General features: G+C 36.9%; 2 protein-coding genes across 8 annotated transcripts in view; one reads left to right on the top strand and one right to left on the bottom strand.

Moving 5' to 3' along the window:
• Positions 1 to 6,849, bottom strand: part of rars2.S (arginyl-tRNA synthetase 2, mitochondrial S homeolog) — a 31,146-nt gene extending 24,297 nt beyond the window's left edge. Inside the window, exons 1-8 of one of the 4 annotated variants that reach the window (XM_018264394.2) lie at positions 6,728 to 6,849; positions 5,531 to 5,628; positions 4,679 to 4,781; positions 3,858 to 3,941; positions 3,469 to 3,566; positions 2,601 to 2,656; positions 1,742 to 1,825; positions 114 to 190 (exon numbers count right to left, since the gene is read on the bottom strand). In XM_018264394.2, coding sequence (XP_018119883.1) covers positions 114 to 190; positions 1,742 to 1,825; positions 2,601 to 2,656; positions 3,469 to 3,566; positions 3,858 to 3,941; positions 4,679 to 4,756 — 477 coding nt within the window. In that variant the 5' untranslated portion in view covers positions 4,757 to 4,781; positions 5,531 to 5,628; positions 6,728 to 6,849. 4 annotated transcript variants of the gene reach the window in all.
• The window catches only part of orc3.S (origin recognition complex subunit 3 S homeolog), a 56,351-nt gene continuing 40,369 nt past the window's right edge, over positions 6,727 to 22,708 (top strand). The window contains 11 exon segments of one of the 4 annotated variants that reach the window (NM_001085928.1): positions 6,821 to 6,836; positions 8,711 to 8,745; positions 12,052 to 12,106; positions 13,841 to 13,938; position 17,629; positions 17,632 to 17,648; positions 17,650 to 17,773; positions 18,198 to 18,302; positions 19,964 to 20,118; positions 20,623 to 20,753; positions 21,995 to 22,154. In NM_001085928.1, the coding sequence (NP_001079397.1) occupies positions 8,722 to 8,745; positions 12,052 to 12,106; positions 13,841 to 13,938; position 17,629; positions 17,632 to 17,648; positions 17,650 to 17,773; positions 18,198 to 18,302; positions 19,964 to 20,118; positions 20,623 to 20,753; positions 21,995 to 22,154 (870 nt within the window). In that variant the 5' untranslated portion in view covers positions 6,821 to 6,836; positions 8,711 to 8,721. 4 annotated transcript variants of the gene reach the window in all.

Below are 22,708 nucleotides of genomic sequence, written 5' to 3'. Positions count from 1 at the left end.
CGATATCGGTCGGCTCGTTTCCCACCATACACACACTGAATATCATGCGAAAATTTGTTTCATACGATATTATCTGTGCGTCTAGGCCACCTTTAGTCTAGAGGCAAACTTACTTCAAATAGATGTTGCAGTGGGTTAGCTAGAAGTTTCTCTTTGCTACCAAAGCTGCTAAATCCAGCTCCCAAAAGGCCTAGAAAAAATATATATATTAGTTTACATTTCGGGAAAACCCTAGAACACCACTGTCATTATTCAATATGTGTTAATGAATAAAATCACATTGAGGGGAAAACATTATATCCAAAGCATTATCTTTTTATATAAAAATGATAATGTTTCCTAGGTGATCCATGTTGCCATTGTTTTTATTTTCTGATATTTAATTAACTCCCATTTAGAATTCTTGTGGAATCTTTTAGGGGTAAAGTTTATTCTATAGCTTTCCTTGGTACCTTTAACCCAGAATTCTTAGATAAGGGGGAAATACACACTTGTAAATTAGGTCAATGTTTATGTTTAAAAAGCAACAAGGTAAGTAGAAGAGCAGATATTTTAGCCTGTACAGAACACTGCAGTTTTAGATGATTCTAAATATCGAAAAATTTACAGCATCAAAAAGTGATTATAGCACTAAAATAAAATCTATGGATGTTATGATATACCAACATATAAACAAATGTGTGTTCTAGCTGTACTGCTTCATCAGAATTATGGCTCACAGGCATTTTTGATGACTGCCATCATCTCACGGGAGAAAAGCAGTGATAAAATGCCCATGCTCAACTAGCAGAACATTCCCATCTTGTTTAATGACTTTTACAATACAAAACTCCCAGCCATAAGAATGCCAGTTCAATTTATCAGAGAGCAGCAATGTGGCTGCAGGAGGTGAAATGCATTTTAATCAACAGTGAGGCTGGCAGCAATGAGTCCCCGTATTCTATCAACAATATCCATTATCCATTATAACTGAGGTTCAGGTTCACAATTATCTCCAGCAACAAAAAGCAGCTTGGAAGTATGAATGGGAAATAGTAATCAAAAGAACAACAAATACACCGAAGCCTCACTGTCAATCTGTTCTTTGGTTGCCATAGACAGTAACCCTGACAGCCAGTTAGCATTTTCAGTTGCAGGATGGAAAGAGACAAAGTATAAAAACTAACAGTTCAAAAAACATAAAAAATACAAAAATAAAAATAAGCTGATCAGTCTGTCTAGAACAGGGGTCCCCAACCTTTTTCACCCATGAGCAACATTCAGATGTAAAAAGATTTGGGAAGCAACACAAGAATGAAAAATTTTCCTGGGTGGTGCCAAATAAGGGTTGTGATTGACTATTGGTAGCCCCTGTGTGGACAGGCAGCCTACAGGAGGCTCTATTTGGCAGTACACCTGGTTTTTATACAACCAAAACTTGCCCCCAAGCCTTGAATTCAAAAATAAGCACCTGCTCTGAGGCCACCGAGGCAACATGTTGCTCACTAGCTACTGGTTGGGGATCACTGGTCTAGAACATGGTAAAGGTTAATTTATAGCTGAAATTTTCCTTTCTGTACAGGTTTCCAGAAAACTACCCTTCACATTAAATGCTAGAACTTTGAATGAATGTAATACAATTGATATGCAAATGTAAAATAGAATTCATAACTTTTTATTGCTTCTGTACTGCTGAAATTGAGGGCATGCATAATTGCCTGCAATGTACAATTCTATACTAAGATAATAAAGAAAAACTCACCAAACTGAAGACCCCAGTCTCCGAGATAGTTTATTCTTACAACCTCATTTCCAACTGCTTGTTTAAGGTTAGCGATGAAATTTCCTATCAGAATAAGCATGTGCGTCAAATTCTGCTTTGCAAAACTGAAACATTGCCTAGGCCATGCAAATATGCATGATTGATATATTGATGATCAATATCCAAAATCAATTTTGCATTTAACTCTTACATAAGTTCTGCTTATTCAATGTATTACAGTCTCCTTTTTGGAAAATGCAGTTATTACTAACATAACAGCAGCACTGGATTATAGACAGCAATTTGAATTATTCTTTTTCCCTAAAATAAAAACAACTTGTTTTTCTAGGTGTGCATTGACCTTAAACTTCTGTTTGCAATCAGCCTTTTCTATGAAGTTGTATTGTTCAGGAAACAAAAAAAACAAGAGCATACTACTGGTTTTAATATGGTGACATGCAGTGTGAGGACAGAGAGGTAACAGAGAGGGAACAGAGAGGAAGTGGGGAACGGGAAAAAAACCAGGCTATGTGCCAAGCCAAAACAGTCTGGGGAGAACACTGACTTCAGTAATTTGATTTTCACCAGTGCAGTATAAAAGATAAAACAGCATGGAAGCAAGTACACACACGAAAGGTAAAACAGGCTATTTGCCTTTTAATTAAAAAGATATTGCGCTATATATGTATAGACAATAATAATGCTTGACTGTGGTAAGACAGGCATTGGCTCGCTGTACTTAAAATACTGCAAAGCTAGCAATAGAAGTGTGACCTCAAAGTGGGGTCGGGAGAAGCACAATGAAAAAACAATAACCCCTTTTTTATTTTAGTAAAGCCAATTGTTAATATGTACTCACCAATGATTGTGGAGCGCAGATGCCCAACATGGAATTTTTTGGCAATATTGGGTGAACTGTTAAGAGAAAAAATATGAAATGCCATGACAGTGATTTAACACAAAATTGTTTATTTACTAACAAACAGGCAAGCAGTACATTTTAATTAATAATGTTATGATATATAACCAATTGATTAATCACCTGACCTGATCTATTGTTCCGATAAATTTTGTGCAACGATACACAATAAACTATGATGGTATTAGAATTCTACAAATTGGTTATAAGAGTCTGTGAGGCCTGATATGAACCTTTTTTTACCATAAAATTGACTTTGCATGCTTCTTATAAATTTGCCATAAAGTATTTGCCCAATGCTTTTACATTACCTATCTGACTCCCTGTAATCTTTGAGGGGGCTGCCAAATTTGTGCAGCAGGAGTCCGTCAGCATTAACAGGCTGAGATGGGACAGTCAGGTTTGCAAAACAGCCAGGTTTGGTTTAGGAACTTCAACTAACAATTACTTACAAAAACAAACCTCTCAGCAAAAAACAATCAAAGTGACCTATAGGTAACTTTTAATGTATTTTAAATACTAGTTTTTTAGTGTCAGTATCAATTTAAGAACAACCTGCTCATTGATCAGTTGGATCATTATACAGATGGTCAAATAGCAACTGGTCTGTTTGTTTGTGCTAATGTCTGCAACAAGCTTAACTGGCATAGGCAGTTTGTTCTTTATTAAAAACATGTCCAGACCTCTGGATATTGAAAGGGGATATATCTCCCTCCCTTATTACTGTTTGTGTGCTTCTCTACAGACTAAATGCCCTTTTCTGGTGTCAGTATCTCTTTAAGGTTTCCCTTTTTATGAAGACTATTACCTGTATTCCACTATTGTCTTTCTTCGGGATAACTCTGAGAAAAGCTCTGTGTTAAGTCCGTAAAGAGACCCATCTTTACTTATCTGCTGCAAAACATTCTAAAAAAGAAAAACATATTCAAATAAACCTATTTCAGAGAGCATGAATAACCATGCAAATATCTTTAAAGGTTCTTCTCCTGTGACAAATTATAATCATACCCATTTATACGATCAGCTTCACCAAAGAAACAGATGCTCAAAAAATTATCTAGCTGCAAAAGATAACTGAGTAAAGAGTTTGCAGTTTTAACATGAACTATATAAATGGTAAATTATTCCTATACATCTACTTCATTCAGTAGACTGATTATATTTAGTAACTGGATTAAGGCATATGTGAAGACTTACCCTTGTTAACAAATCCCGGTTTATTTTAAAAGTAACTGATCCTCTGGTTGTGCCAATGTCACTAATCACAGAATCACAGACAAGCTAGAATAGAACAAAAGGACACGATAAGACAATTTTCTACAAGTAATGTGATGCATTATAAAAAAAAAAACAAATAAACATAACTACCTTTGCCAACAGTTCTAGATGCAAATATATTTAGTTCATTTAAAATAAATGATGTTGAGACTAAAGTTTGTATGTATGGGGGAGCAGGTTGCAGATTGATACTTTCATTCTGCTGCAGACACACAGAAGTCTAACCTTTGCTTTGATTCATATACACGATGACCTCTGCAGAATACATTATAGCAGTAGTACAGTTCATTCAATGCCCTACCATTTACCATAATTTATGTAGAAATGATCGAGAAATCTAAAGACCATATAAAAACTGCACTCAAGAGGCCACATTTTTGTAAAAATGAGTGATTATTTGGCTTTACAAACCAATAACATTATGTAATATTATTATATCTCTGCAATGCAAACAATGTGACATATTTGCAAAATGTTTAAAATTCAGTTGTTGTGCAACCATAGTTGCATAGTACTACTCTGCATTTAGTTAAGATTTGCATGAAATATTATTTTTTTATTAAAAAAAACATACTTTTTTTTTTAAACAAAAACAGACTTATGCACAGACTATTGTAATCTTTAATTTTCTGAATTTGTAGATTTTCCTCTAGCCATCTCCATGCCAATCTACACTACATTCAGCATATAACATCTACAAATATACTGTACTTAGGTTGCTGGCTGCTTAAAGTTTTTACCTTTCCTGCAAGTTGTTCAGCTCTTTCCTCCTGATTACTGAATGTTCCATTAGGACCACCTTCTGACAGTGAAGTCATAAAAAGCTGGAAATCAGGGGACTCACTGGAAGCATAGAAACAAACAAGTTAAAAGAGCAAGCTGGTCAAATCCTGTTCATGGAACACAAATGGAAAATTTACGAACTCAGCACAGCATATGGTGCTATGTGCACTTTTAAGGCTCAATATTTCACAATATGATCCAGGTGCAGTCAGTGCCAAGCAACCCGGCCACCCCCCACCCACCCCCACCTCTTCTGCCTACCGTAACATTGAGGATGATGTCACTTCAGTCAAATCAATGACATTCGTACAAAATTCCCTTATTGCAAGCACCTAACGCAACCCACTGGACATGGTGGTATTTCCAGGGTCCTTTTGCATTGACATATAGGGGCATATATATCAAAGAGTGAAGTTAGAGATAAACACAGTCCACTACAGTGAAATTCTGTAACTCTCCATTCATTTATATGGGTTTTTTAAAAAGAATATTTATCAATGGGTGAAAGTGAAAGTTCACCCTTTGATAAATACGCCTTTAAAAATTCCATAGAAGTGAATGGAGAGTGCGGAATTTCACTCTAGTGGACTGTTTTGACCTCTTAACTTCACTCTTTGATAAATATGCAACATGGACTTGAACATAATTCAGAACAGGCTGGTTGGGTGGATTGGCACTCCCTGCAAGTGCAAGGAGCATGTATGTGCTCAAGTACCTTCTACAAATGGCATTAACCTTCTAAAATCCATTATTATTTGTTCTGAATCAATATGGTCAGTTTAGAATTCTCAACTATGGAATGACATAACTTGAATCAGCTTAACTGTTTTCTGTGGACTGGAACTGTTTGAATGCACTGGGCAACTCTGCTGCAACTTTCGGATGGCAAGCCCAAAACCCGTGAAACCTAGAGAGAAAACAAAAGATGAGACATCTGAATGTTAGACAACTGAAACTATGTGTAGCATGTTTAGCAATAGCAGTTTACAGAGTAAGAATCAAAGGGGTGGTACAAACTTTTAGCATGTTATAGGCTAATTCTAAGCAACTTTTCAATAGACCTTTTTTTTTTTTTATAGTTTTTGAACTATTTGTCTTCTTCACCTTTCAAAGGTGACCCCCATCTAAAAAACACATGTTCTGTAAGGCTACGCATTTATTGCTTTTGTTACTTTTATTACCCATATTATCTTTCTATTTAGGCCCTCTTCTATTCATATTCCAGCCTCTTATTCAAATCCATGCATGGCCGCTAGGGTTATATGGACCCTAGCCACCAGATTTCTGATATTGCAAGCTAGACTAAACCCCAGATAATAAAAAATGAAAACCAATTGCAATCTGTATCAGAATATGACTGTCTACGTCATATTAAAAGATAATTTAAAGGTGAGCAATCCCTTTAAAGCTTTGAAAATTGTTCTGTTACAAAGGCTCTTTTCTTAGAACTGCGGTAAACCCATCAAGGTGCTTCTCTTTTTAAAGGTGTTTGGTACATATTGATGAGTGGCTGGCAAACAGGGAATGCTTTGTGTTGTGATTTAAGTGTCATGTTTGTATAATGACCAACAGATCAGTCTTGCCAGCTGCCTTCTCTGTTAGGCACAGATTCTGCATTCACCTTACCTGATCTTGCCAGCCTCCTATCGCATTTTTCTATATAATAAATGAACTTATTTTACAATACAGCAGCAAGGATTTTGTGAATTCCATGTATTTGCAATTTAGAATGGGTTACTGCACAGAATCAAGCAGTGGCACATTACAAGATGACTAATATACACAAAGTAACACTAATAAAGTGCCTGGACAGAGTAGAAAGCTGTCAACTGTTTCAATGCAATTCCATGAAAACAATTAAACGTGCAGTACCTGCTCAGCTATTACCCTCCGAAAGTGCCAAGCCATTGCCTTACTGCACTTCCCACGGGTTATTCACTCAGCACATACACCGAATATTACAGGCACAGCATTTCATTATACAGGAAGCAACTCTTTCCACCTACACATGGGATGGAGGTGACTCGCGTGGCTCCGCCCCCGGAACTTGCTCTCCTCCAATCACGTGAAGCGCTAGTCTCCGTGACCTTTCAACGAGGAAGTTCTGTGAGGCGTGTGAGTACAGGAGGGAGCGGGGCTGTTTAGAATGTTATAATGTTATAGTTATAGTGCAGATTCAGTGCTGGGTCTGCCGGTTACCGAGCGGACATGAGTACAGAAGGTGGCGGACTGTGAATGTAGTAATCAATGAATGTTATGGCTCCATGCACGGCGAATGCGGCATAAAACTTCTGCCTGTATGAATGACATACAGGAACTGAATTATCAACATAGATAGTGGCTCAAGTGCAGTTGCCAGAGCAGGAATTTGCTTTTGTTTTCCAACTTAAAGGGTTTGTTCACCTTTAAGTTAACATTTAGTATGCTGTAGAGAGTGATATTCTCCGACAATTTGCGATTGGTTTTCATTTTTTATTATTTGTGTTTTTTGAGATATTTAGCTTTTTATTCAGCAGCTCTCCAGTCGGCAGTCTGGTTGCTAGGTTCCAACTTACCCTAGCAACCATGCATTGATTTGATTCAGAGACTGGAATATGAATAGGAGAGGGTCCGAATAGAAAGATGAGTAATAAGAAGTAACAATAACAATACATTTGCAGCCTTACAGCGCATTTGTTGTTAGACGGGGTCAGTGACCCCCATTTGAAAGCTGGAAAGCGTCAGGAGAAGAAGGCAAATAATTAAAAAACTATAAAAAAAAAAAATAAACATTTAAGACCAGTTGGGAAGTTGCTTAGAATTAGTCGTTCTATAATATACTAAAAGTTAATTTACCCCTTTAAGATTGTTGACAACGTATTAAATGCTGATTGGTTGCTTTTGGCTGTTGCAGTTTGGTACTTATGTTGGAATGAGCCTCACAGGATTATCCCATCTGTTCATGTTTGCTAGCCTAGCAGTGCTCCTCCTATAGGGGTTATTCACCTTTAAGTAACTTTTAGGGGCACATTTACTATGGGTTGAATATCAAGGGTTAATTAACCCTCGATATTCGACCATCGAAGTTAAATCCTTCGAATATCAAAGTCGAAGGATTTACTGCAATTCGCTTGATCACAAATTGCTAGGAAAGCCTACGGCGACCTTCCCCATAGGCTAACATTGGTGCTCGGTATGTTTTAGGTGGCGAAGTAGGTAGTCGAAGTTTATATTAAAGAGACAGTACTTCGAATATCGAATGGTAGAATGATTTTTAGTACGATTCGTAATCGAAGGTCGAAGTAGCCAATTCGATGGTCAAAGTAGCCAAAAAAAACTTGAAATTCAAAGTTTTTTTCCTTCTAATCCTTCACTCGAGCTAAGTAAATGTTCCCCTTAGTGTAAAATATAATTTTCTTAGAACTGTATCAACTTGTTTTAATTTTCACTATTTTCCTTTTTCGCCTACTTCTTACCAGCTTTCAAACTATTGCTCTGTGAGGCTTCAATTGTATTGTTATTGTTACATGTTTCTGCTTATCTTTCTGTTTGGGTCCACTTTTGCTCACTGAAACCCTTGTTTGGTTTCTTGGCGTGTAACCAGCATGTAATATTGTAACTGGAGGTATACTAAATAATTAAAAATAAAATCACAAAAAAATAAAACTCCAACTCCAAATAGTCTCAGAATATCACTGTCTACTTCACACTGAAATTAATCTAAACCTAAATTACATTTAGAAATAGATATATTATAGAAAAGGGATACTGAAATAAAAACATTACAAGATATTCATTATTCTATCTTGGTTTTCAAATATTCTATCTTGGTTCTACCTTGGTAAGTATTATATGAGTACAAATCTCAAAAGCTTTGCTAGCAGTAAAAATGTGAAGCATAAATCAGGAATGTTTCCCTACTAACCTTGTGTAAAGTAAATGTATTAAAATGATTGAATCATCCTGGTAATTTTTCTCAAGTGTCCCCCCCCCTCCTCTTTTTTTCCAAGCAGTGAGGATCATGACTACGTCATCTGTTTCCAAGGTAATGCCATTTCAGGAAATGCATCTCATCAACTTTCTCTACAAGTAGCAAATTACTTTGAAGTGCTAATGCGAGGACATTGCCGTAAGGATTTGGCTTTAAAATCATCTCATAAAGCAGATCCTACTTTTTTTAGGCATAACATGTCTCAGCAGGGGTAACTGCAGAGGTAGGAAAGACAAACACTGCTGCGGGTATGATATAAACTCCAGGAAAGGAAATCCTTTTTTTTCCCAAATTTGAATAACTGTAAAGCTGCTCAGAGTCCACTGAGCATGTGAGTGTCACAGACACTTTCCAAGATGGTGACCCCCTGTGGCAAGTTTGAAGTCCTGGATCATTGCTGCTATTGAGAAGCTGAAACTTTAGGCTGGTGCAATACGTTCAGAATGTAAAATATGGCAATTTTAGGGTTTAGTTCTCCTTTAAAGAATTGTTATTCATTTGATAAAGTGCAAAATATATGCTGTAACTATATCTTTAGCACATCATGCACATAGTACAGAAGGCCTTGCTTCTGATAACTTCTTATCTATGTATGTTACGGGAACAGATAATATAAAAAGTAAGCATAGGCAGAGATAATAAATGTTATAGAGAAGATGACTGGATAAAAAGCAGATGGTGAATTTTGCACGAGGACTCAATTAAACTTCTTCAAATCAATGAAACCTGTCTAGCAAGTTACAGCTTCTTATCTCCTGTGAGACTTAAGCCATTAATTTGCCAAATATGCCACTACTCACCTAGAAAATTAGTTTTTGCCCAATTTATTCCCACAGGTGGTAGGTCTAATTGCATGGATCCATTTGTTAGTCCCATGGCCAACTATCAGACTACATGGTCGGGACTGTGCAGGTTCACTGTTGGAGGACCGCATTCACACCTCATTGTCATGATGTCATCGTTGCCCAACAGGATTTTCTTTGCAAGCTCAGCTCTTTTAAAGCCCCACATGACCGACTCAGCTAGATAGTGGATCCCTAAAGAAAACCATTAGCAGATACTAATCTTTCAGCCAATCATGAGCTGAAAAGTTGATCACAAAATGCATATTTTTGAAAGTAAAGGGCCATGTTTGGCTGATCCAATTTGTTGGTCCCCATACAAATAGTTATATCACTAATTCAGTTGTCATCTAAATAGATTTCCAGCGGGCCCATAAAATATATTGTTAAGCCCTGAGCAGATATCTGTTTTGGACACTATCACAATAAGCTCATGAGTTGCTTAGTTACCTGGAAATATGGTCTTGGTATGATTAGCATCACCCATATGGGACTTAACCATGGTTTTCAATAGGATACTAAGAGGAAGATTTATCGAAGGTTGAATTTCGAATTGATGTGAATCTAATTTTACTCTAATAAATGTGAATGTACTCACAACTCGAATGGGAGTCCATTTATGAAAAATTTGAACGTCTAAAATTCGTTCGAATGAGAACGACCTGAAGACTTGAAACTCAAATCGAATTTTCATCCGAAAAAACTTGAATTTCAAAAAGGCTATTAACATCTTCAAATGGCTCAACGGACCTCTGCTATTGACTTGTAAATGAATTTAGCAGGTTTTAGGTGGCGAATATTCGAATTGGAACTGTTTCCGTGGTCGAGGTGTGATAAATATCACATTCAAATTTACATTTGAGTTGGTGCTTTTAAATTCAAATTTGTGACATTTGACACATAAAAAAATCGAATTTACCATTGAACTTATATAAATCTGCCCCTAAATGTGCAATGCTTGAAATTAATGGTACATAAAACTGTGACTGGCTGTTATAGCAAGATAAAAAAAAGTGTAAAACCCACAATATAACCCTTTAAATTGTTATTACTTTTATGTGCACTTCTATTTAAAAGGGTTGTTCACCTTCCAAACACTTTTCAGTTCAGTTGTTTTCAGATTGTTTACCATAAACAAATATTTTTTTTCAGTTGCTTCCAATCTTTTATTTTTTAATGTTTTCCCAAAGTTTAAAGTTCCCATCTCTAGTGTTTCAATTTGGCAGCTCAATGATCCAGGACCATTCTGAACTGTTTCAATTTGTTGCATTCAGTTGATACAATTCATTGCTACATTTCTCAGCAGTATCTGTGGGATATTAGCAACTATTTTATAAATTCTAACAGCTGCATTTAATGAAACTTAGGGATTCTGTTCAGCAGGGACAAAGGTAATGTATCAACTAAGTGTATCAGTTTAGAAAAGAGTCAGTGCCCCCCCCCCCTCCCAGAGCGGCTTTTAGAAAGTAAAAAAAAATAAACTTTACACTTCAGTATTAGAAAAACTGTCACAAATAGATAATTGGAGAAAGTCTTTGGGGCAAATTCACTAAGTGCCAAACGCTAGCGTTAGTTCACTAGCGTTTGTCCTTTTCGTTACTGCGCAAATTCAAAAACGAACGCTGGCGTAGTTTCGCTAGTGTTACTTCGCACCCTTATACCTGGCGAATTTTCGCTAGCGACGTAACTACGCAAATTCACTAACTTGCGCAGTGTACTGAACGCTACCTTTTACGCTAGACTTCCTTCGCCACCTCAGACCTGGCGAAGCGCAGTAGAGTAGATAGGGATTGTTTAAAAAAAAAGTCAAAAATTTTTCTAAGTCCCAAAAAACGCTGGCGTGTTTTCTACATTATGGGTGATAGGCTGAAAAAGATCGACATTTTTTTTGGGGCTCCCCTCCTTCCCCCTTACATTTCCTAATTCATGGCAACTTACCTAGGCAGTGGGCACATGTGTAGGGCAAAATAAAAATTTTATTTGCTGATTTGAAGGTTTTCTAGGCATTTGTAGTGCTGATACGTATTCCTCCATTGAAATTTGAATTTGGTGCCGTATGCAAATTAGCCTTCGCTAGCGTAACTTCGCTTTACATAGCGAATCAACGCTAGCGCAACTTCGCAACCTTACGCTACCCCTGAGCGCAACTTCGGATTCTAGTGAATTTGCGGAGCGCTGGCGAAACTACGCCTGGCGAAGTTGCGCCTGGCGCAACTTCGTATCTTAGTGAATTTGCCCCTTTATTTCTGGTGAATTCTCTGAGACCAACTGAACTGAAAAAAGGTGTTTGAAGGTGAATAACCCCTTTAATTTACTTTGCTTTGAAGGGTTAGAAAGAGAAAAATAATAATGTAGTGCAACAGTCAAAGTGAAATAATGCATTGGTCTTATTTGTTTCCTCTCCAGTTGTTGCTAAAGTTCAATATCCGAGAGATACAAGTTAAAGATCACTACTGCAATGGGTTACCCAAACTAAAATAGCACTAGAATGACACTGGTTTTCTTTCTCACACTTTAGGGATGTTTTGTGTTCAAACCAAGTGCCAAGAAGAAAAAGACTTCATTGACAGTAGGTCTGTGTCCATATTGATTAAAGGTGACACTTTATAGTGAAATGTTAATTCTGAATGTTTTACTATCCCATTATAAACAGATTGTTAATAATCTTTGGTATAATATCTTTTTTTTCCAGTATATATAAACTAAAGTAATTAAATTGTTTTGCCTAAAAAATTGCAGGACTGGTGACCTGTTATCCATAATTCTTAGGACCTGGGGTTTTCGGGATAACAGTTCTTCCTGTAATTTGGATCTTCATACATTGTCTACTAGAAAATCATGTAAACATTAAATAAATCCAATAGGCTGGTTTTGCTTCCAATAAGGATTAATTATATATTAGTGTGGATCAAGTACAGGGTACTCTTTTATTTTTCAAAATTTGGATTATTTGGATAAAATGGAGTCTATGGGAGGTGGCCTTTCCATAATTAGGAGCTTTCTCTATAACAAGTTTACGGCTACCCATACATGTACTGTATATGTTCTTTGGAAACTGCCATATTTCTTAGTTAAAGTTATCTTTTGTTGTGATCGTCCCAATTTAAAAAAGTTTGCAGTTTTTTAATGTTTTCCTCACTTTTTTCCTTATTAATCTTTATTGTCTGTCTTTCAAACAAATACCCTAGCAACCAGATAATATTTAAAACCTAAGAACTCAAAAAGAACGGAAACGGAAACAAGAATCAAAAGACCAGGTTTAATTTTACTTAAGTTGGCTATGCGTGGTCCAATAAAACCTGCCAATTTGGCTCTTCCAGACCAAGGTGGCAGTTTATTGGACTGTAGATTGGCCCCTTCTGACAATCTGGTTAAAAATCAGACAGAGTTTAGGTTACAAACTGAATTCGGTGCATGGGTAACTAGAAGATTAAGGGGGAATAGATGGTGCTGGCAGAGTCAGTCATTGTGCTGTGAATAATGACTTCTACTAATGAGCGCTTTGTGCTCTGCTGTTAATTTGTATAGAAATTTCAGGTCCTTATTGAATGTAGGAGATTTCTCAGTGTAGCAGGGGGATGTATAACTGGTAGTTCTGTACACTCTGAGCAAGTAGTTACAGAAGGTATGGTCAGTATAACTGGCATATTGTTAAAGCCCACTAAGTCTGAATCCAGGCCTTGGATCCCTACACAGCTTTGATTTGTAATTACTGAACCCAAGCCTAATTAAGTCATAATCAATATTCCAAAATTTAAAATAGGGTACCTGTCCTGGGGTATTTTGCTGTTCTGACAAAATCTTGTAGGCTGCTGTTATGTTTTCTCATGTGCATCAAATATTGTAGCGTTTCTGTTTCAAAGCTTATCTTCCCTGGCACCTGTCTTGAACCCTACTTCATTGGGGACATCATGTATCATCTGCATTATATTGCCAGATACAGTCTGTGCATGAGCAGGTCTTCTGGCACAGGTAATATCCATAAGTAGAGGAACAAAAATGCTTAGCTATCAGATTTGGCAGGGCAGAACTTGTTTGTTGCATAGGTCTGCTATACATTGAAAATTGTATAGCAGTCCTATGTAACATATCAAGCAGAGCTTCTGTTTCTTTGATTGATTAGATGTGCTTTTTATTGTCTGTAGCTGCTGGACAATTCTATAATGAAATCAGAATCTGAAGTTCTGTTTCATATGGTTGAGCTTCACTAATTACAGAGACAAACCTGACGGAATTTTAAAAATGTATCAACCTACCTAATTTTGCAATAAAACTTCCTGTTTAAAATGTTGCTTTTTATTCTTCAGCTGACTATTTTAATGAAGGTCTTAGAGATTCTGAAGATAGCAAAAAGCGGTTTGAGAGCTGTCAGTTACTATGGCAACAGATGAAATCACAGACAGAGGTCGGTATAATACATAACAGTGTAAAAGATCCATGGTGTGCTCTTAACTAAGGCTTGGCCATATTTTGACTGTTTTCACAACTGAAGTGTCTGCTAGGAGCTGTTGTGCATATCATTGTGTTAACAAGATTATACAATTTAAGTAATGGGAAATCTAAACAATTTATAGAGCTCTGAATAAACCAACTTTCAACCCCTTTGTTGTGTCTGGTTTAAAGAAACATAGTTGCCGATTTTGTAGGGGGCCTCTCTGTGGTAATCTGATTACCTGCCTTCTGCTACAATTACTTGGAAGCACAACTAGGACAGAACCATTATGTGTTTCTCTTTTTGCCCTGCTTAGCACATGAAATCACAAAACAATTAGCCAAAAGTATGTTCATACAAGCCCTAATCTTTGAACTTATGCTGAACAAGGGGTCATACAGCACTTTTAAATGGATTCTGTCAAAAACATGTTTTTTACAAAATGCATCAGTAAATAGTGCTCCTCCGGCAGAATCCTGCATTGAAATCAATTTTTCAAAAGAGAGAACAGATATTTTTAATATTGAAATCTAATATTCAGTCAGTCAGTTTCCCAGGTGCCCTCACATGTCAGTTTCCCAGTTTCCCAGGTGCCCTCAGCCATGTGGCTTGTGCTCTCATATCTTCATTCACTCTTTACTGCTATTAATAATCTACAGGTGCTACAAGCTTATTCAGTTGATTCATTGACGGCTCGGTTGCTATAACATATTGTTATAGTTACAGCTATTTTTAAAAACTATTTCTCAAGCGCTCACCAAGCAGGCGCTGTGGTTCGGGTGTCACTACCTCAAACCCGTCAGACGACAAGCGGTGAGTGCTTCTGATCCTTAAAGGTGGAGTCGAGTGAACTCTTTACTGCTACACTGCAAGTTGGAGAGGCATTATCCCCTCCCTTTCCGCCCCAGCAGCCTTTCAACAGCACAATGGGAAGGTAACCAGATAACCTTCTCCTGACAACTACCTCACTTAATAGTAGATACAGGTGTGGGACCTATTATCCAGAATGCTCGGGACCTGGTGCTTTCCGGATAACGGGTCTTTCCATAATTTGGATCTGCACACCTTAAGACTACTAGAAAATCATGCAAACATTAAATAAACCCAATAGGCTGCTTTTGCTTCCAATTAGGATTAATTATATCTTAGTTGGGATCAAGTACAAGGTACTGTTTTATTATAACAGAGAAAAAGGAAATCATTTTTGAAAATGTGGATTATTTGTTTATAATGGAGTCTATTATAATGGAATCTATAATGGAGACGGTCTTTCCGTAATTTGGAACTTTCTGGATAACGGGTTTCCGGATAACGGATCCCATACCTGTATGAGAACAGCAGTCAATACTAAAAATCCAAGTTAGGCAAACCCAAGTCACACTCCTTCTGTTACATTGAGAATAACAATAGCCTATATGAAAGTAGTACCATTGTGAAGTACTGGCTCTTTCTGAAAGCACATGATCAGGTAAAATTACCTCTGATGGCTGTCTACACACCAATATTACAGTTAGTAATATAGAATGAATTATGTACGCTTGAGTAATAAATACTACCGTATATACTCGCGTATAAGCCGAGTTTTTCAGCACCCAAAATGTGCTTAAAAACTCTACCTCGGCTTATACGCGGGTCATACGCAGAAGGCTGCAAAACAGGCTGCGCTTCATGAGCTCCTCCGTGTCCCCTGCAAGACTGCCCTAATCCAGCGCGTCCTACCGTAAGTAGTGTCTCCCGCTCCCTCGGAGCTTTTCTTCTCTGCAGCAGATTTTTCTTTTCAGAGCTTCCCTTGCTGCCGCTCCTCCTCCCTTGTCACAGTCTCTGCTGCCGGATCAAATTACTTCGGCTGTGACAGGGAGAAGGCGAGCGGAGCGCGCTCACTGTAAAAGTTTTAAACATCACTCCCATTGCCCCAGCAGAGTTTAAAATCTTTGGGCCCTAAACACACTAGATTCCGTTACATCAGGAGGAAGGAAACCAGCGCAGCCTGAGGTACTACGTCGGCCATCAGTTATTCTATATAAATCCACTTATATTAATATCCCTGACTTGTGTGGAGTTGTTGTGTCCCATGTTCAAAGTTATTTTCTTCAGTCCCTTTATTATTATTATTATTATTAATTAGTACAGCAATAAAATGGAGCCAATATTATACAAGTGACTAGAACTTTCTTTGTTCTATTTTTCCGTATTGCTTTTATTTTATTATGTTCTCCTGCTCTTCTCTCCCTCTTCTATTCCCTCTCAGTTCTTTGTCCTGCCATTGCTTTCCTTTCATCCTCCTCCTCCTCCCTCTCTCCCACCCTTCCCCTCTCCCCTCACCCTTTTTGTGAGCTCTGGGGGTATTTATTAATAGAGTGCCAAGTCTCCCAGTCCATCATTTTTCAGCCTAGGCTTATACGCGAGTCAATAAGTTTACCCAATTTTTCTAGTTAAAATTAGATACCTCGGCTTATACCCGGGTCGGCTTATACACGAGTATATACGGTATACCATAAGGACCAAGGAAAGCTGCCAGTTGCCAATTTCGACATTGGCTCTGCTATGGCACAACAGATTGACAAGAGGTATACATATTTGTAAGTGTGTCTGGAAGAAATGTATTGAAACTTAATCATCAGAAATACAGTTCTTGTGAGTAAAGACAGTTCTTGTGAGTACAAGGCTCACAAGAATCTTTGGAATATTATACTGTTATTTTCCAGGTAAGGCACCCTTGCCAGTATGGTGCAAGCAAATGCATGGAGGTTTTTTTTCAGAAACATAACAAACTCTAATGTTAATTAAACTCAGTATCAAGGTTGTGTTCAGTGAGTGTTTCCTATGTGTTGTCATGCAATGTGTTTTTATGCCCTCTGCACAGCAACGTACAAATTAATTGATCTCCGTTTATAAAATTGAACTGTACTCATGTCAACACAGATAAGTGCTTTAAAAATTGCCCATGACTGTTCAGATTTATCCAATGTAATGTCATTTTGGCTCATAAAACAATGATCACTGTTCATACAGGTATGGGATCTATTATCCAGAATGCTCGGGACCTGGGGCTTTCTGGGTAAGGAATCTTTCTGTAATTTGGATCTCTAAACCTTAAGTCTACTAAATAATCATTTAAACATTAATTAAACCCAATGGGATTGTTTTGTATCCTGTAAGGATTAATTATGTCTTAGTTGGGATCAAGTACACGGTACTTTTTTAAAACTTTAATTAATTCATTATAATGGAATCTATGGGAGACCACCTTTGCATTATTTGGATCTTTCTGGATAATAGGATTCTGGATAACGGATCTTTTACCTGTACATAAAAAGGGACTGTAGCCAGTAACAATTTTGTATGTTGACCATTTTTGTGTATGTTTGCATACAGTTATCCAGAAATCTGATGGTCTGCTTATGTTATTGTCATTGTAAAATTAGTTTAATTCATCTTTAGTCTTTTAGTAATCAACTTTTTTTTCCATTCTGGTAGCAAAAACTTTTACTGTGCATGGCTTCATAAAATTTTCATAAAATGATTAGTAGGTTGAATGTACCACAATTTATAGAAAGTATCCCTTTGTACTGAAATCACATGGTGTATTGTCATTTTTTTCTTTTGGATAATGCTTGTCAGTCACTCTTTGAATATTCAACTTGCTTCTCATCCCCCTTTTAGCAACTTCAAGAGGAAATGAACAAAAGGCTTTTTGAGAACCTGATAGGCTTTTTAAGAAAATCTCATGCCGATTTTCACAATAAGAAAGACGATTGGAGCTGCAGGATGAGAGCGAGCGAGATTCCAACAGCCGCACTTGTTCTCGGTATGTTTGAAAATATAACAACATTTGTGTCATTCAATGTCAACTTCGTTATTACTTTTTTCTTGCACCTACTAGGTGTCATTTTAGTATTCTGTATTGAATTTCTTTTCAGTTGGGTGAACTGAAAAGTTCCGTATGAATTTTTTTTTTTTTTTGCTATTGATCATGATTACATTGCACTATTAAAGGGCCACCATACTATAGATTTTTCATGTTCTTTTGTATTTGTTTAATAAAAATATAAAGAGGTGAATGTATCAATATTTTACTCTTGCCTCAATTTAGGTAATTTATATAGTTTGCATTGTATTTTTGTTTATGATCTGCCACTAGATTCAAATGGGATTTTTTAAAGGATGTTCTTAATTGGTGAACTTTTTTAGTTTTAACTTTGATTTGACCATTCTTCATGGCTTTTTTCTAGGAGTAAATGTTACAGACCATGATCTTACATTTAATAGTTTATCAGACATTCTTCATGAAACTATCACACCTTTCGTAGTGCTTCTGCAATCCAAGGAATGCACAGGTATGTATAGTCTATGTTCTAAAGCATAGAATTAACCAAATCCAATTGGGGCTACTCTAATCATTATCTCTGCTCTGTATTGTTTCAAGAAAGCAACAGTAGCATCTAGTGTACAATTATGTGCTTCAAATATACACCATATATGTATGAGAGTTGGGAAAAACAGGTGCACAAAAAACAAATCTCAGTTGTCCCATGGGACTGCAAGAGTTACATTTTTAAATCAAGTAGACTGCAAACAAAATCAATTAAGCTATTTATTTGGGTATTAGCATTTCAGATTCTTTTTCTGCCTGAAATACTCTGCTAATCTCTTCTAGGAGAAAGTCACTAAAAATGTTAGACTATTTAGTGCCCAATAGTGTAAAACACTTCTTTATTATACAGCTTAAAAAAGTATTGCACTTACAAACAATCCCTGTCAATATTGGTTCTCCGTAAATCACTCAAGCCCACAGGTTTGGATCACCTAGCAGTAAGGCATTTAATCTTTACCCTTACCACTAGAGGATCCAAACCAGTGGACTCGAGTGATTTATTAAGTGCCAGTATTGACAAGGATTGATTGTTGATTTACTATGTGCCAGTTTTGACAAGGACTTATTGTTTTAAGCTTTATAATAAAGACAATTGTGCGCACCCCCGTTTATATATTTTTAAGTGACTTTCTCATAGAAGAGATCAGTAGATTATTTTGGGCAAAAAGAGAGATTCTGATACGGTAATACCAAAGTGCGGGGCCTGTGAGTACCCATCTGAATAAGCATGATGTTTTTTGACTGCAGCCTATTGATCTAAAATTTGTCCCATGGGACAACTGGGAATCGTTCTCATGCAACTGTTTTTCCTATCTCTCACACATATATGGTATATAATTGAAGCTCTAAATACTACACTATATACTTTTGTTGTAAGAGCGCTGGGATTTTCTTCCATACTCTGTTCATCACTACATTCACAGTTCTATATTTTACAATAAAAATCTTAGAACTAAATAACTTTCAGTTTGCAATGAGAACCATAATTTAGGGTCTTGCTGAACGTATAAAACGTTTTTCAGTTCTCTTCAACTTTGTCTGTGCTTTACAGTTATGTGATTAATGAGGAAGCTATGCATTTAGATGGATAATAATTAATAAAACCATCCGTGATAGTGCTACTGCATTTTATATGTGGGACAAATCATTAGAGACATTTGCTTTCATGATCTTTCACATCCAAAATGTTATCTGTTATAACTGGAAAGTAGAGTTGTACTAATATTGGTAGAGCATCCCTTTCTACTTAAGGATGTTTTTAAAATCTTTGGTTGGTATGGTATAACATAGGCAGAAGAGAGCCAGTGCAGACTCTCCCTTTGGTCTGCATTTTCTTGTCTTTTTTTGGTATTGTTGAGAGTATATGGTCATGTGCATCCAGGGCAGTGTACACAACCACAGTGATATATCTCAGACCAATGTGCAATGTAGTTAGCTACCATTAATGCTTGAGCAATGCTCACAGTAAGAAACTGTTAACTAAAGGACCATAAGCATTTCCCCCATTTATTATACAGTAGCATTGGTATATTGGTTAGGGCATGGACTGTCAATGAGTCTGAAACTGCTATGACTACAGACTGTATTTGTCTGCTTTACCTCTGCCATTTTTGGTTTATTCAGGGATTAAGCAACTACTTCAGAAACTCCTAACACAGCTTATGGGAAACACTGTAGATATTGATCTTGAGGAAGAAGAAGAGCAAGTGACCATATCACAGAGGAAAATGAACTGCACTTTGGCCTCCTTGTCTGACTGGTATAAAAGGGCCACTAAGGTAAATGAAGCCTTATGAAGCCTCGGGCATGTCTGCCCAAAATATTTGATATTTCTCGGTTACTTAAATTTGGACTCAAAAAGCAAACTCATTTAGCTTAATGGCTTACTTTTGTTATCTGTTGCCCCTTAGATGGGGGTTATTTGTATTCTCCCTTATTATCACCATAGACATGCAATACTTGTATTATTTTGTTCAAAATATTGTGGAAATTAGCTTTCCTGTACTAGTGGGGGTGATATCTTACAGCAAGCTTGGAAGACAAACTGGCATTACAAAAATAAAGGGCAGTTTAGATGTCAAGCTGGTTCAGGTGACCGAAGAACTGCACGTGCCCAACTTTTCCTTTGTATGTGTGTGTTTTTTTCTTGTTTTTTTTAATATATTAAGCACAATTGTGTTAGTTATGGCAGAGTAGCCAAAATACATGTATTAATGAAATGTTAACTCTTTTCTTCCATGTTATATTTACTGCTCTTTTATGTAATTCACAACCTACTAAAGAAATCTGCCTCTCCAAAGAAGAAGAGGTCATTAACCTCTACTCATTGGGAGTCACCTCCTGTTGTTGTTATTTTTAAAGACTTGGAGAGTTTCACAGCCAGTGTTCTACAAGAATTTATTGTCATTAGTAGGTAAGTTATCTTTTCATTGAGTTTTATTGCCAGATATGACAAGGTCACATATATTTTTTTCCTCATCTGACAAGGCATGTCGTCCAAATTAAGTTGTGTGTTTTTTTTTCAGTGCAGTATTCTGTAACAATAATGACTGATGCATCACTTGCATGGCTTATACAATGGCACCTGCTTCCTTTATGAAAAAACATCTTCATTTTATTTCTGTGATTTCTGATATTTGGAATGAACTTGTTGTATATAAAATTCCAGGGTAAAATCTATTTGCTGCTGGTTAAAAGTTTTCTTTAGACAAGTGATCATTAACCTGATAAATTGTTAAGCAGGGCTGGAACTTGGAGTAGGCAGAAGAGGCACGTGCCTATGACGCATCGTTGGTGCGGCGCTGGGCGCTGAGCTCAAGGGAGGAGGTTTGGAAAAAAGAGAAGTCAACGGCTAGCAGAGTTTCTTTGGAAACCAGCAATGTAATCTCTTCATTTGCTGCTAGACTGGAGGCCATGTTTAGCCATCTGAGCTAAGAAGAACTGAGCATGCCCAGTAGCCAACAGCCAAAGTAAATTCCCATGGGAGTGAGCTAAGTGGTTTAGAGAAGGAGGAGTGATTACGTGGATGCTGCAGCCTTACTTTACTATAAGCCTTACTTATCTTTTAACAACCAGAGTGGCTGGTATTTAAAGATTTCAAAGAGGTTGTTTAGTGAATACGTTTTTTTGTGGGTGTATATGTCCTTTGACAGCATAAACTTTGTTTAGAGGGAGGTACTGGGTCCAACTGGTGGATAGAAAATAATTTCCATGTAGGTTTTTATGCAACTGTATAGAGACAGATGAACTGGGCCAGTATTTGCATTCACCCCAGTCAGATCATGGTGAGTGTGCATGCATTAGGAGAAATATATAATTTGTTAGTCAAAATGATCACACTACAGACAGTGTCTGTATTAATTGAGGCTTTGCATCTTTACAACCTATTTCTAGCAATATACATTTTTAACGTGGGATGTTGGAGACCCTTCGGCATTGCTGCAAAATGATATTTTGACGCTACAGACCCCAAAAAAGATACTTTGGCACAGTCTCTTTTTAATCTGTAATGGAATACTCACACATATAACTAAAAGCTTCCTTAATATATTCAATGCAATATATAAAATACTGTATTATTTTAAGTTACATTCAAAGTCATAATACACCATGTTTCTTTTGCTTATACCACTCCTGACTGTTTTTTCCCCACAGTGGTTATGTACAGGATTTGCCATTAGTTCTTGTCTTTGGAATTGCCACGTCTCCCATGATAATCCATAGACTTCTATCTCATTCCGTTTCCTCTCGGCTCTGCATAGAACTTTTCCAGTCTATGTCTTGCACTGAGCACTTGGCTACAGTTGTCGATCAGGTAATTCACTCTATTAAAAAAAACTATTAAAAATAAGGAAAACGAAAAAAGTGTATGACTGAGCAAGGCAAAAACACTTTATTATGGGCACACATTGCAGATGATCAGATTTTTTTTATCTAAATAAACGGTTCCATTCCCACCTGCTCCTTAGTGTAGCACCACTGACAGGTATGATGTCTACATGTATAGCTACAATGAGAAGATTTTACACCTAAATGCATATTTTCACATTACAAAACACAGGTGAGGTAAAGCAGATAATCCAGCCTATGTGCCATAGTTTTAGAGCTTTACAACAGTTGGAGCATTACAGATTTCAGGCCACCCCCTTGCATTAGATGGAGACTATGATTAAAAACGTTACAGTTGTATAAGAGATAATTTATTTGGAAACTTGATATCCAGAAAGCTCTCAATGACAGGAAGCTCTTAAATTTCTTTTTAAATTGTTTCCTTTTTCTCTGTAATTTTTATCATAGTAAACATTTCATAATAGGTATTTTGGAAAAGAAAGTCCAGAAAAAATATTCATTTTGCAAAAGAAAATCAGA

Source organism: Xenopus laevis, chromosome 5S (assembly GCF_017654675.1).
Source record: "Xenopus laevis strain J_2021 chromosome 5S, Xenopus_laevis_v10.1, whole genome shotgun sequence".
Classification (NCBI taxonomy): Eukaryota; Metazoa; Chordata; class Amphibia; order Anura; family Pipidae; genus Xenopus; species Xenopus laevis.
Note: the sequence above shows the minus strand (reverse complement) of the source record. Positions and strands in the feature narration are given on the sequence as shown.